At 39.4% G+C, this 15,377-nt stretch overlaps 1 protein-coding gene across 5 annotated transcripts in view; it reads left to right on the top strand.

Annotated features, from left to right (window-relative positions):
• The window catches only part of hecw2a (HECT, C2 and WW domain containing E3 ubiquitin protein ligase 2a), a 335,739-nt gene that overhangs the window by 232,670 nt on the left and 87,692 nt on the right, over positions 1 to 15,377 (top strand). For all 5 annotated transcript variants that reach the window (XM_043692900.1, XM_043692901.1, XM_043692902.1 and 2 more), the window contains 3 exons: positions 1,629 to 1,814; positions 3,218 to 3,352; positions 4,170 to 4,272. In XM_043692900.1, the coding sequence (XP_043548835.1) occupies positions 1,629 to 1,814; positions 3,218 to 3,352; positions 4,170 to 4,272 (424 nt within the window). The remainder of the gene's footprint in view (positions 1 to 1,628; positions 1,815 to 3,217; positions 3,353 to 4,169; positions 4,273 to 15,377) is intronic.

Genomic DNA, 15,377 nt, shown 5'->3' with positions numbered 1-15,377 from the left:
AGTGAAGACCCTCTCCATATGTGAATGCTGCAAACCAGTCCACAGGAAATATGAAGTGTTTTTTTAAAGACAGTGAACCACGAATGCTGGAATTCGATCCATTTTGAAAAACATATTTTAACTACAGAATCACAGCCAATCTGCAAAACTAAAAATCATGAAGCTGACTGTTCAGTACCAACATCAACGTTACCACACTGCAAGGCCTCCAGCATTCAGTTATATGTTCTGTGTGAGCAATTCAAAGACTGATCAATGTTTTTGTTTCTTAACTTCTATCATTTTAGATGCATCTCATTTTTCTAATCTGTGGTACATTGTGTTACTAATTATTTTTGTGTTTAGTAATTAATAAATTCACCTTTTTTTAATCAAAAAAGCCTGGCTTGGCTCCTTTTGAAAAAGTTAGTTTATTTTGGTCTAGAAAAAAATTATCTACAAGGCAAGGGATTATTTTTAAATTAACCTTTTTGCAACCAACTGATGGAGTGAGTAGGTAAAGAAAGGATGCCAGTTAATTCCTCCTCACCCGAGATACAGACATTCCCATCTGGTGCCAGAACAAATTGGGGAATCCCACCAAAGATCTGGTCATAACAAAATGTAGGTACAATGGATAGTTGTCACAAGTTAAAATGGATGCCAATTATTTTATCTAAAATAACAAATGTCTTATGGATTTCTGCCTTTTAAAAATGTGATTTTAACTGGATATAATTCATTGGTAAGGCTGTATTTGCGGTACGATTTGCAGAATAATATATTGATGCATACGAAGGGTTCAGATAAAAGCAACAAGAATGACAGATCAGAAGATGCCCAAATACTTGAACTTATTTTCATTGCAGAAAATAAATTTGAAAGGTCATGATTTTTAACAAATGCATTGGCTTTTCTAACTTGATCAACGTTTATTGCCCATCTCTATTTGCCATGAGTATGCAGTTACATGTAGACCAGACCAGGTTCAGATGACAGTAGTGAGCCAGATGGGTTTTTCCTGACAATTGATTCACGGTCATCATTAGATCTTAATTATAGGTTTTTAAAATTGAATTGAAATCCCACCATCTGCCATGGTGGGATTTGAATCTGAATCCCCAGAACATTACCTGGGTCTTTGGATTAACAGTCCACCAATACTATCACTGGGCTCGCTCCTACGTAGTGAATATTAGATATTGAGAATGATTGTTTAACTTGTTCAATCACAAAATAATGTGTAGGTTTGAAATGACAAGATGAGCAAAATCTAGGGATTATTCTTTCTAGGGCATTATTAAGGTTGTATTGACTCTTGTTAAAGTAATTTATGCTCTATTGATCAGCTCCTTTTAAGTAGGAGCTGGGAGAATGATTGGGTATGACCATGTTTGAGGGATATCAATGAAATATAGAGATAATATGATCAAATATTTTATGGAGTATTTTATTTCTAATTTTACAAGCACTACAGGATTTGAGTTGTGTGTGATTGTATGAAAGGTTGTGAAGATTTTAAAAATATTTAATTGCATATTATGTTTGCAACATTACTGCTCATAAGTAATAAACTGACCTTGTTTTGGAGATAATAAAGTCTCATATAATGGTGATCACTGTTGTCAATTTTGAATTGTTTTTGACAGTGTGCCTATCGAATGTTTACAAGCAATACATGCTTGAAACACATGATCACCAAAGTGAGACGGGATGCCCATAATTTTGAGCGCTATCAGCATAATCGAGACCTAGTTTTATTCCTGAACTTATTTGCTAATAAACAGCTGGAACTCCCAAGAGGTTGGGAAATGAAGCATGACCATCAGGGAAAGGTGAGTTGGATCCCAACATGGAAGATAAAATCTGACTTGACACACGTACACACAATAACAGTATATGATCAATCTGTGACTTTTTAACACCATGCATTTTAAGATTAAGCTTGATTTTTTTTGAATAGAGGAATCCTCCACCGACCTATATAATAAACAAGTCATTTTAGACTTGAAATATCTGTTGATCACAATCAGTACAAAAAAAGTTACATAAATTTACATTATAGCAATGATCATGCTTCAGAAATATTTGCTGTAAAGTGCTGTTGGTAAAAATAACTTTATGAATGCAAGACTCTTTTTATATTTGATTGAAGTGTATTTGTATTGAGTTTTCAGAATTTAGGATGTCTGCCCTTCACTTTATTGATTTGGTAACTGAGAACTGCATGCGTCTGATTCCTATCCATGATAAAAAGTTTATTGCCTTCTCTACTCAACTCAGATTCTTTCATCTCTACAGTGGTCCAGACACAAAGTGCTTAAAACAAAAACGGAACGAAAGATCACCGAACTCAAAAAGTTAACTCTGTCTCCCTCTCTACAGATGCTGCTAGACCTTCTGAGTTTCTCCAGCACTTTGTTTTTGCTTCAGATTCCCAGCATTCACAGTTCTTTGATTTTATTTAAGTGTTTACAAGCCTGGACCTAGAATGCTGAGCAAATTCAAGGTCGGGATCTGGTTCCTATGAATCACATTAACCCACATTATACATAGTATCCTTACAACCATTTAGTCTAAACTAGTGATTGATATCAAGCTATTCTCTAGCAGTAGTTGCTCTGTTCAACAGTCCACAAAATGAAATGTCAAATGAACTCTGGTAACTAGATTTTACAATCTGCAGGTTTACTTGGTGAATTGTCATCAATCTTAAATAAATTAAAACAGTCTATCATGTTTTAGTACAATATAGTAAAATGATGGGCCTTTAGATTACACCTTGAAATTAATCACTTTGATGAGGATATATTAATTATTAATATACTATATTTGAGACTTCAAATAAAATTAGTTGAACTTTAATTCATATCAACATCATAGTTAAGGCTTCCTTGCAGCTGTTCATACACATTGTAAATCATTTTAATTATGTTTATTTCTTACCTCAGAAGTTCTCCTTTGGATATGAGGAAAATTTCATGAGTTTGATTGAATTTTAATGAATTTGGAGTGTGCTCTTTTTATCACTGACAAAGTTAGTTGTTGCAAGTCCATTGCATATAGGTTACCCAATTAAATTTTGAAAATGCTTTACAAACAGCGCGATTCTTCTATGTTCCAGTAGTACGATTGATGTGACATTTAAAATTAAAACTAAAACTTTTTAAAACAGAAGTGTGCACAGGTTGAAGTATTTTGTGTAACCTGTTGTTGATTTACTTTGTCCCTTTTCCAGCCCTTTTTTGTTGATCACAATTCCCGTAGCACCACTTTCATTGATCCACGCCTTCCTCTTCAGACTGCTAGACCCTCGATCGCATTAGTTCATCGACAGCACTTGCAAAGACAGCGTAGCCACAGTGCCGGTGAGGTAGGTATCAGTTTCCATGGTATAGCCTTTCTCAATAGGCAAAAATAGCCTTATGAATAGGACAATTGAGACTATTGCTAGAATTGTATTTTGTATAATTGAATGTTATTAGATTCATCTGAATTACATAAGAAGATGCATGGTGATGAATAATGAGGAAGAATTTACCTGAGATGAGGCACCTAGCTTTATTTTAGCAGATTTAAATGATTCATATATCCATCTGGATAAATCACTTTTTCATTTAAGCTTATAGGTCTGTAATTGTTTCTAAACTAAATAAGACATTGAATTAGGGCTGCTGCTTGATATTTCGATGCCAAACTGAGCTGAGTAGTGTGGTGAGAGGACACTGAAGGGTCTTGCCCGAAATGTTGACTCTCTGCTCCTGACCCGCTGTGCTTTTTCCACTTATCTACTCTGACTCTCCAGCATCTGTAGTCCTCACTGTCTCCACAGGCTCAAGACACACAATCATGAAATAAGATACAAATCTTTCCCTTAACATTATGGGAAGATACTTCATGAAGAGCAAGATACCCCATTAAAAGGAAGGTTAATAGAAGTGAAGTCACTCTTGACCTATCATGGTCATCTCCTTTTGGTTGATTTCCCACTTTCTGTTAGGGTTCGTATAGTACAAGATAGCCAAGGAAAGGAGGAGAAACTGTAAAGTACTTTGTATTTTAACCTGTGAAAACTGAAAGTGTGCATTCAGGACATTATAATATATTGAGCTAATTGTGAAAATGGCAATTGGAATTTCTGTTATGCATAATTTTGCTCAACTATTAAAGAGCTTTATTATTTCTACTAGGTGGCAGATGATTCTCGTCATGTAGGCCCCCCAGTTATTCCCAGACCGTCTAGCACATTTGGCACCATTAATCGAAACCACAATCAAGACTTGGTGCCAGTGGGTATGTTAAATTTTCTGTTTACATGGACTAAAGTTGTACGTTTGATGGGTTTAAGTACTACAGGAATGAACCTGAACTCAACGTCAAGTATCTAAGCAAGAAACATAATCCAAATGTTTTTGAATAACTTACTTTAGTATGTGTTAAAATGTGAAATGTAAATTTTATTAATTTTATTTAAACATATTTGACACAAATACATGCCATTGCAAAGTAATGTAAAGCATTCCCTTTGGAGACAAGAGACCTTGGAGTGTAGGTTCATAGTTCCTTGAAAGTAGAGTCACAGGTAGATAGGATAGTGAAGAAGGTGTTTGGTATGCTTTCCTTTATTGGTCAGAGTATTGAGTACAGGAGTTGGGAAGTCCTGTTGTGGCTGTACAGGACATTGGTTAGGCCACTGCTGGAATATTGCATGCAATTCTGGTCTCTTTCCTATCTGAAGGATGTTGTGAAACTTGAAAGGGATCAGAAAAGATTTACAAGGATGTTGCTATGATTGGAGGATTTGAGCTATAGGGAGAGACTGAATAGGCTGCGGCTGTTTTCCCTAAAGCATTGGAGGCTGAGGGGTGACCTTATAGAAGTTTATAAAATCATGTGGGGCATGTATAGGATAAATAGACAAGGTCTTTTCCCTGGGGCAGGGGTGGAGTCCAGAACTAAGGGGCATAGGTTTAGGGTGAGAGGGGAAAGATATAAAAGAGACCTAAGGGGCAACATTTTCACGCAGAGGGTGGTGTGTGTGTGTGTCTGTGTGTGTCTGTGTCTGTGTGTGTCTGTGTCTGTGTGTGTGTGTGTGTGTGTGTGGAATGAGCTGCCAAAGGAAGTAATGGAGGCTAGTACAATTACAACATTTAACAGGCATCTGGATGGCTATCTCAAGAGGAAGGGTTTAGAGGGATATGGGCCAAATGCTGGCAAATGGGACTAGATTGGGCTAGGAATCTGGTCGGCATGAACGGGTTGGACCGAAGGGTCTATTTCCATACAGTACATCTCTATGACTCTGTGGTTAGCTCTATTTTTAGCATATGTTTTAATTGTATTTACAGTTTCTCCAGAAATTCTGCAGTTCCCCACAACAGTTGCTGCTCCCCACCACCTGGTGGCAGCAAAATGCCTGGGAAGGTTACAGCAACTTCTTGACAACAAGAACATGGGATTAAGCAGCGTAAAATTGAATTCTAAGATTAATTTAAAATCTTCAGTCTCACCCACAATTATTTGCCACTTTACACAATACATGTAATTTTATTAAAACTATTTTATGTGTTCTTTAAAGGTCCTGTATAATTGAAACAGATATTTTTCCTGCTGTTTGTCAGCGAATAATCCATTTGTGTGTAGTTGACAATGTTGGTTTGTTTCAATTACTTACTGTCTCATTAGGAAATGGGAATATTTCTCCTGATTAAATTAAATGGAATTCTAAGAAAATAAGAATTGACAGGGATAAGCCATTTGGTCCTTCCTGTCTACACCGCCATTCAGTGTGAACATATGACATTAATTCCACTTTTTTTGCCTGCTTTCTATACCCCTTCCCACCCTTGTAGACCAAAATGCCAACACAAGGTCCTTTCAACTTCTAACCTGTCAAGTCCCTTAAGAATCTTTTACATTTCAATAAGATTACTTCTTGTTCTTCTAAATTCCATTGAGCACAGACCTAACCTGCTCAACCTTTCCTTGAATGTCATCTTCCAGGAATCAATCTACACAACTTGCTTTGAACTGCCTCCAATGCGATTATGTCTCCTCTGAAATGAGAAGATCAAAACTGTATACTCTTCATGTGATCTAACCAATACTCTATATAGTTGGAGTAAGACTACCTTACTTTTATACTCCATCTTCTTTCCAATAAAGGATGACATTCAGTTTGCCTTCTAAATTGATTGCTGTACCTGGATGCTATTATTTTATAATTAAGATACGAGGACATTCAGATCCCTGTGATTGCAATGAAGCGTTCTGTATTTATTTATTCGATATAAATAATAGTGTGATTTGTTATTCTTCTGATCAAAGAATGATAACCTCATATTTTCCACATTATATTTGATGCACCATTGTTGCCCACTCAGAATTTTTGTGTCATCCTCACAACCCGCTTTTCCAACAATCTTGCCTTGTCATCAAATTTGGTTACATTGTACTCTATCCCATTATCAAAGTCTGGAATATAGATTGGCAACTGTTGAGATCCCAGCACTGAGTCCTTTGGTACCCACTAGTTATAGCATGCCACCTTGAAGATAATCCATTTATCTCAACTACTAGTTAGTTAGTCAATCCTCTACTATTGATAGTATATTAAACCCCAACACTATGATGTCCTTTCTTGTATAGTTCTTATATATCTTTGACATCAGGGTTATCCAGTGTTTTTGCATGCAGTGGCACATTCAGTTCTTCTCTCCCTTAGGGGGGCCACTAAAGAAATTTCAAAAAGATAAAGACTGCTAGAACAATCAACATGAGTTTTAGAAAAAAATTTAAAGCAATAAGTTTACAGTTTTAATGAGTAGTTAGTAAAACTATCAACCAAAAGCTGCATATCAGCAGAGCTAACCAAGAAATCACTTTTCCCCTTTTGACAGAGCCTCAAGTTCCCCCCACCCGCCACTCTTTTGAGCCAAAGAGGTGGGTTTAACTTACATGAATCTTGGTTTGTCTCTGGTGGCTTGTATTCAGAGTTGGCCTCTCTGGAATTCATATGGTAGCATTCTCTCCCATCATGCTTTGTACATCAAGGAACTAAATGCTCAACTATTAACCCATATTCGCCCACACATCCATTCACTCACCTGAGAACTGAAAAAAAGAGTCACATTGGACTCAAGACATTAAATATGCTTCTATTTTAACACCTGCAGCAAATCCTTTAGGTTTAAAACAAAGCAGGGTTTTTTTGTGTGTTCAAAGCTTGGGGGAATAGTTCACAACACACATACGTTTTCACGTGTATCCAAGGAATAAAGGGAAAAAAAATTGCAAATTAGCTAAAAATCAAAGACATCTTTGTTCATGTGAATTAGGGAGTCCAATAAGTAACTGTCCAGTAGATGTTCTTTCAATTGCAGAGTAAGAACTTTCACAGGATCTCAGATGCAGTGAGTTGCAGGTGACAGTGACCATTTGTAAACTGGGAATTGGTGCACATCAAAGGTGAAATAATGGGGTGAAATTCCAGAAAAAAAAACTTTTGAGAGAAATTGTAAATAGAGACTGGTGTTAGCTGAGCATGAAGGTTCTTTTGCTGTGTTCTGTTCTGGTGTTATGTGCAGACTGACTATAGAAGTCAAACCTACTTAATTAAATTTGTTCAAAGCTTAGCAAATTCAGTTCCATGACTGGGGTTTTGGGTTTTTTTCTGAAACTCAGCTGACAAGGTGGATTTGTTATTGCCCTTGCCATTGTAAACCATTGTATTTTATAGCAGGTAACTTATGTTGGCCACCACATCAAGCGTAATGGCTTTCAAATAATCATTTAGTTATACAGAACTTGAGTACTGTTCACAAAGACCATGTTTTGGTGTAGCTTTCTATCTTGCACTCATCAAAACAATTCATATGAACACCAACTTAGGGTGCAAACTATACAAGAGGAGTGTGCTGATTGACTGGCAAGTGGAATCTGATTGAAATAGGCATTGCCCTGAAGAGGACAAGACAAAGCTTTTCACTGAGCCTCGGTACACATAACAATAAATTCAAATCAAGAATATAAAAATTAATAATTGCCAGTCTGCTGCCAGGCTTTGTTTAAATTTTTAAACCAGGCAGGTTGACTCTGATTGGTCAGGGTATTATCCTGAGACATAGAGCAGTGAATGCTCCCATCAGCTAAGAACCTTCAACCCATTGAACAAGTCCAGAAGCTAACAAGCTTTCAGTGTTACCTTCTGGATGTTCAACTTTTCCTCACCCTTCTCCTTTCTCCCTGCCCCCACCCACAAACCAAATCTGAACTAAGGAGTCTGTCTCTTGGAACAAAGACTCCCAGTAATTCTCTCTCTACCTGTGCCTAAAACTCAGACTCCTCCTCATGAACTCTCAACCAAATTTCTTGTGCTGCACATGCAGTTGCTGTGGATTATATTGATGTTTGTGATCTCACACACAGTTGAAATACATCGTGTGCTGTGCTTTGTCTTTGTATTTTATTTTGCAAACTAGGTTTTCAAATTTTGAAAGGTCACCCAATGATTATTTGTTGATGTAATAAGTTATACATGTTACACTATTTATTTCCCTAATCCCAGTCCTATTCAGAAAAAAATAAGTAAAATTCAGCAACCAATCACCTATTTGCTCACCTCATTAATGTTTCACCTTTCAGGCATCACTGTCTCTCACTTCCTGTCTCAAACCTGTAGCATTGAATTCTTTTTCGAGAGTTAATAATGTTGACTTCATTAAGCATGTGAGGAGTTTCTGTAAGGAACAATGGTCAACTGCTAGAGTTTATAATAAGGTCAAACATCTATGGTTTTATGATTGCTTTTCTCGCTCAGGTTAACAAATCTGAAAATTCTTTTGAGATAAAAGACTTTTAATCAAAGACACAACTATATTCCAATTTTTTGTAACTTGAAGACCTATGTATATTAGTTTGTATGGTTACTTTCAGCTTGAATTTATTTTAGACACCAGAGTCAAGTGAGCTCATGCAATAACAGTTATTTTAAGTAAAACATCTTGAGGTTTTTCAGAATATTCAGATGTATTAGTTTGAATATTGGGGATATACTGGGGGTTAGGGTATACACAGTTTAGCCAATGTGAAACTGATCAAGTGCTATCCAAATGTTGACAAGCCGATTAGAATTCAGGATGTCACTGATCATGTACACAGTTTAATGGACAGCAAGGGATAATAAGAAATGATTCTGAATGTTGTGGTGCACAGGAAAAGGCTGAAGGCAGAAGGAGAACTTCAGGCAATGGAAGACAGCAAGAGACTAAAATAGAGGGTATTATGGACAGTGGGGAAGGTTCTCAGAAATTGCAACAGGACCTTGCTCAGCTGGGGAGTGGACCAAGAAATGGCAAATGGAGTTTTATATAGATAAGTGTGAGGTCTTGCATTTTGGAAAGTCAAATCAAGGCAGAAGTTTTGTGGTGAATGGTAGGGTTTTAAGGACTTCAGGTGTATGGTTCTCTGAAAGTGGAGTCACAGGTTGATAGGGCAGTGATGAAGGCTTTTGGCACACTGTCTTTCATCAGTCAGGGCATCGAGTATATAAGTTGGGATGTTATATTGCAGTTATACAGGACATTGGTGAGGCTGCACTTGGAGTACTGTTTTCAGTTTTGGTCACCTTGTTATAGGAAGGATGTTATTAAACTGGAAAGACTGCAGAAGACATTTACAATGATGTTGCCAGGACCCCGCGGTCTGAGTTGTAGGGAGAGGTTGGACAAGCTAGGACTTTTGTTCTTTGAGCACAGGAGACTGAAGAGGGATCTTATAGAAGTATATAAGATCATGACAGGCATGGACAAGGTGAATGCACTCAGTCTTTTTTCCAGGGTTGGGGAATTGAGGACTAGAGGGTATCAGTTTAAGGTTAGAGGGAAAAGAATAAAAGGGAACCCAAAGGGCAACTTTTTTGACACAGAAGGTGGTACGCATATGGAATGAGCTGCCAGCGGAAGTGGTTGAGGTGGGTACTTTAAAAACATTTAAAAGGCATTTGGACAAGTACATGGAGAGGAAAGGTTTAAATGGATATGGGCCAAACGCAGGGAAGTGGGCCTCGCATTGATGGACATTTTGGTCCTCATGGACCAGTTTGAGCCGAAAGGCCTGTCTCCATGCTGTATGAGAAAAAATATATGTGCCCAGTCAACCAGTGTCATGAACTGTCATTCCAAAATGGATTGACTGAGAAGTCACTGTTTTTATTAAGTACCTTTTCTTTTGTATTTGTTATGATAAAGTTAATAGATTCTGTGAAGCTTGTAAAAACATACTTGTACCTGGAATGGGTTTGTAACTGATCAGGACCAGTAAATTATTGGATTGGCTCTTTCAAACTTGGATTTTGATTGCAATTGACTTAGGTCTTAAAATTGAAGTTATCATATGGACCATGCCCCTTTTTATAAAAAACCAAACAAACACCTTGTCCCTCACAGCAAATGATTCCCCCTCATTCACCAAATCCCTGCTTTTGGTGCTCTTTGTATGCAGTACTTCATTGAAGTGTAATCTGTGGGCTGAATTTTATATTGTGTGGTTAAATCAGTGTTGCACTTGAATGTTTTGGAAGATTTGTCACGACAAGGCCAAGCGAGTTTTCTTGCTGTCTCTTATCCAACTCCCTGCACTAACAATGTCCGCTGTCTCTATGACATCTCTCACATTTAATTTTCACCACTCGGTGGGCATTTGCCAAGAGATTGACATTCCCTGTTTTTGTGCCATCTTAAAAAGCCCCCCTCCACGGTGAACCTGGGTGATCACTGGCATACCAAAGCTGCCCTGCTCAGTCAAGGACGGAGTTGAAGGGGAAAGTGGTGCATCATTTCCCCAACAGGACTGTGGTGTCCTGGTGAATGGGGTGGTCCAGAGAAGAGGCCTCCTTTTGCTGGAGGAGTAGCAGAGGAGGCTATGCCCCCAGACCCTGCCAGCCTGATCTGAGGTCACCACCAGGGTTACTGTTGTCTCCAGGGTGCGGAGGAACGGGCAGCAAGGTTGCAAGAAGGTCAGTGACCTTGCCCACTCTGCCAGTTTAAGTGTGACTCTGCTTTCTGACTGCACACATTCACTATGTTTATGTTATTGTACTCACCTCCCACCAACTCTCACTATTACATGGAACACCTTACCTCAATCGCTCTTCTTCCCTCCTCAACCTCCCGCACCATTAACTCTTCAAGGCCTCTATGCTGCCTAATCATTTCCTTGATCACCTCACCACCTTTCTACCATTTACACCAGCTTGAGCATTGTGTCACTCACTGTTATCTCACTCATTATCCAGCTTCCTCCTGTTCCAAGAGAAGGCGGCCTGTAACACAGCAGAGAGAGCTCACAAGGGTTCCTGCCCTCTGAGTCCTTACCTCCTGCAACGAGTGAATCGTGACCCTCATGAGAAAAATGGACCTGTCCTGCAGAGAAACTGAAACATCCATGTCCTGCCAAACACATCAGTACCTTTCTTCATTCCACTGCCACTGTTCCATGAACACCAGTGTTACTCTCAATCACTGCACACCGGCTATGATGCCTCGTCTCTCTGGTGTGCTGCAGGTTATGCTAGCCTCCCCACCACCTCGACAGAAAAATGCTCATCTCCCCCAGAAGCACTCTCCTGGACCTCTGAGCACAACTGTACTGACGCCTCAGAGAAAGCATCAGCAAGCCTGCCTCCTGCACCCCCACCAGCCCATAGACTGGCACCTCGGGAGGAATGCGAGGCAGAAACAGTGTGGGTACACAGTCTGGAGAGCACCTCACTACACCAGCTCTGCAGCTGGCTGAGGAAGAAATACCCCAGTCCCTAGCACATGGAGGGCTGTCGGAAACCTGGCACCTGCTCAGCTCCAGCCAGGAGAAGAACCTGTGGTGTTGGCAATCAGGGACTTTGTCAAAATGTCGAAGGAGGAACAGGAGAGGCCGTCAGGGATGTGAGATGCAAGATAAACACACTTGCACATCACCAGACAGCTTCTCATGGCCACAGACCAGGCTCACTGGATGGAGGTGTGCACTGAGAACCCACAGCACCATCTAGAAGCAAGAGGACTTGGTGTGTACATTGCACTGGGTCAGACTGACACCTTTAACCCTCCTCGTTCCACATCCCTGTTATTCAGTCCTCTCCATGTGTGAAGATGTAGGTGTTAAAGAGTTGTCCTGCAGTGGCTGTGATAGGGAGGTGAGACCCAGAGAGGCTCAATGCGGTAGGATGTCCAGGGAGGAGGCAGCCTGTGTACCTGTGTACTGTACATCACATGGGGTCTCTGGCCAGTGTTTTTTCTCTTTAAAAGCCTCAAAGTTGAGTGAAAGTGACAGAACCTCCCTCACAGGGTAAGTCATTTACCATGTCCTCTCCTTTTTGATTCCTGCATTGGATAAGCGTGTTGCTCACTGGGCAGCATTTATTGCTCATCCCTAATTTTCCAGAGGACAGTTAAGAGTCAACCACATTGCTGTGTGCCTGCAATCACATGTAGGCCAGTCCAGGTAAGGATGACAGTTTTCTTCCCTGAAGGACATTAGTGAGCCAGATTTTTTTCCTGATTAATCAACAATGGATTCATGGTCATTTTCAGACTCTTATTTTCAGATTTTAATTGAATTCAAATTCCACCATCTGACTTGGCAGGATTCAAACTGTGCAAGCCTGTCCTTCCAGAGCACAGTGCCAGTGCATCAGAGTAGTGCCAGGCTGTTTCTGATGAGTTGGCAGAAAATGGATGGCAGTGTTCATGGAGGGTGGGTGGTATGCGGTGGGTACCTGTGGATCATGGCCTGCAATTTGGTTGTAGGCATCACAGAAATCATTCCGGGAACATGGCGAGCTGAATCTGCCAGATACACACACTGGTTTCCTCGTCATGCTTTCCTGACATCAAATTTGTTTATTGAGTTTGGTAAGATGGGAGGCTGAATTTTAATGAGTTAGGATATTAACAAGGCACTTAACAAGCATTAGGTAAAAACAATGACTGCAGATGCTGGAAACCAGATTTTGGCATTGCTAACTCTAATCCTTGGAATGAATCCTCGTCAAACGGTATCTCACTGCTACCTGGTGAGCATCTCACCATGCAGCGTGTGAAGAACATTAAAGATGATGCACGTTGCTCCAGATATCGAGTCGGGTCTTGCTGCATTTGTCATCCAATTTTGCCACACGTCACTTAGACCCCAATAACATTTGGTTACATATTACTTATTCTCAAGTGATTGCAGGCAGCTTTCAGAATACTGCTGGCTCTTCAGTTTCCTGATTTTTCTATATCCACAAATTCTAACAAGCCATGTCTTCCAAACCAAAAAAAGCTGAAGATCCTATTGCAAATCATGATTTGTAGGCAATATCTCCAAGTACCTATATACAAAAATTTTACTCTTCGTTGTTTTCAGCATTTGCTTATACTTTTGATATTTTTGTTAAATAAGTTGTGACTAAACAAGCCTATGTGAGGTTGTGCACTTTGGCAGGAGGAATAGAAGAGCTGAATGTTATTTCAATGGAAAAACGCTTAAGAGAGCTACAACACATAGACATTTGGGGACCCTCAGGCATGAATCACCAAAAGCTAGTGTTTGAGTTCAGCAGGTAAAAGGGAAGGCAAATGGGATGTTGGCCTTTATTTAAAGACTGTGTTTACTGACACTGAGGATCATGTGCAGTACACTCCAGGGAGATGATTGCACATGCATTCTCAAATTAGTTTCATGAAAACTGTCCGTATGTAAACTATTATAACTGGGCTAGCTGCCACTCAGTCTCTCACACATTCTGACACAACACACTCTCACACATACACAATGTCTTACATGCATTAAAAACAAACAATGCTGAAGATCACAGCAGATCAGGCAGCATCCATGGAAAGAAAGCAAGCTAACATTTTGAGTTCTGATAACTCTTCATCAGAGCGTCTCACGTACATTCACTGCCATACCCATACTCACGCACACTGCCGAACCTCTGTACATGTGTGGCTCAGGAGGCTTGCACATGCTCAGTCAATCAGGGAACTAAGAGTCAGAATACACTTCCTTATTTAAAATGGACTGGAATTTAAAAATGGGGTGGCCTTGCTCAAACTATACAAGACTCTAGTTAGACCACATCTGGAATAATATGAACAGTTTTGGGTTCTGCTCTCAAGAAAGAGGTACAGGAATTGGAGGCAGTCTGAAGAAGGTTCATTAGGTTTAGTTCCGGGTATGGAGAAATCGTCTTATGAGGAAAGGTTGAGTAGATTGTGATTACAATAATTAGATTTTGAAGAATGAGAGGAAAAGCACGTAAGATTCTTAGGTGCTTGGCAGGATAGATGGGGAGAGGTTGTTTCCCCTTGTGGGACAGTTTGGGATGAGAGGACATAATCTTGGAATAAGTGGGTGCCCATTTAAGATTGAAATTAGGAGTTTTTTTTCCTATCAGATGTTAGGTCATAAAACCATAAAATATAGGAGCAGAATTAGACCATTTAGCCCATCAATTCTACTCCACCATTCAATCATGTCTGATATGCTTCTCAACCCCATTCTCCTGTCTTCTCCCTATAACCTTTGATCCCCTTACTAATCAAGAACCTATCTATCTCTGTCTTAAATACACTCAATGACTTGGCTTCCACAGCCCTCTGCAGCAATGAATTCCACAGATTACTGGCTGAAGAAATTCCTCCTCATCTCAGTTCTAAAGGTTCGTCCCTTCACTCTGAGGCTGTCGGGTCCTAGTCTCTCCTACTAGCAGAAACAAACATCTTATTCACATCCACTCTATCCAGGCCTCTCAGTATTCTGTAAGTTTCAATCAGGTTAGTGAATTTGTGGACTTCTTTACTTCAGACAAGTGTTGAGGCTGGGTCATTAGGTTTATTCAAGGCTGAGATACTGTAAAGGAATCAGTTGTTTTGGGAATAAGGCTGGAAGGTGGGGTTGGTTATCAGATAAGCCATGATCTTATCAAATGGCCTGCTCCAATGTTTGATAGTCCAGCAAATTCAAATGCTAATCCTAGTCATTAAATAGGAAATATTGGCTTCAGTAGTTGCATTCTGGATAAGTCTACTGCATAATCTTTATGGTTATGATCTTTTTGCAGGTACTTTAAGAATAATTCAAAATCTCTTTAATTACGTTTTGTTCTATGAAATTAGTTATAAAATATTTGGGTTAAATGACAACCAACTTGTTTGTGCTTCGCTTGTTTTTGGATAAAATGGAATGTAACTAATTGACTAATTGTCTCCAATTCCTACTATCAGGCCCATGAATTTTCTTGGCAAACTGCACAGAATACTCACTCAGTATTATAGGTAACACAGAATAGTAGGACAGTAGTTTCTATCTTCATTCCCACGTGGTGAATTTTACATATGGACCAGAGCATTAAAGGA

The sequence above is a fragment of the Chiloscyllium plagiosum genome, chromosome 7 (assembly GCF_004010195.1).
Source record: "Chiloscyllium plagiosum isolate BGI_BamShark_2017 chromosome 7, ASM401019v2, whole genome shotgun sequence".
Classification (NCBI taxonomy): Eukaryota; Metazoa; Chordata; class Chondrichthyes; order Orectolobiformes; family Hemiscylliidae; genus Chiloscyllium; species Chiloscyllium plagiosum.
Note: the sequence above shows the minus strand (reverse complement) of the source record. Positions and strands in the feature narration are given on the sequence as shown.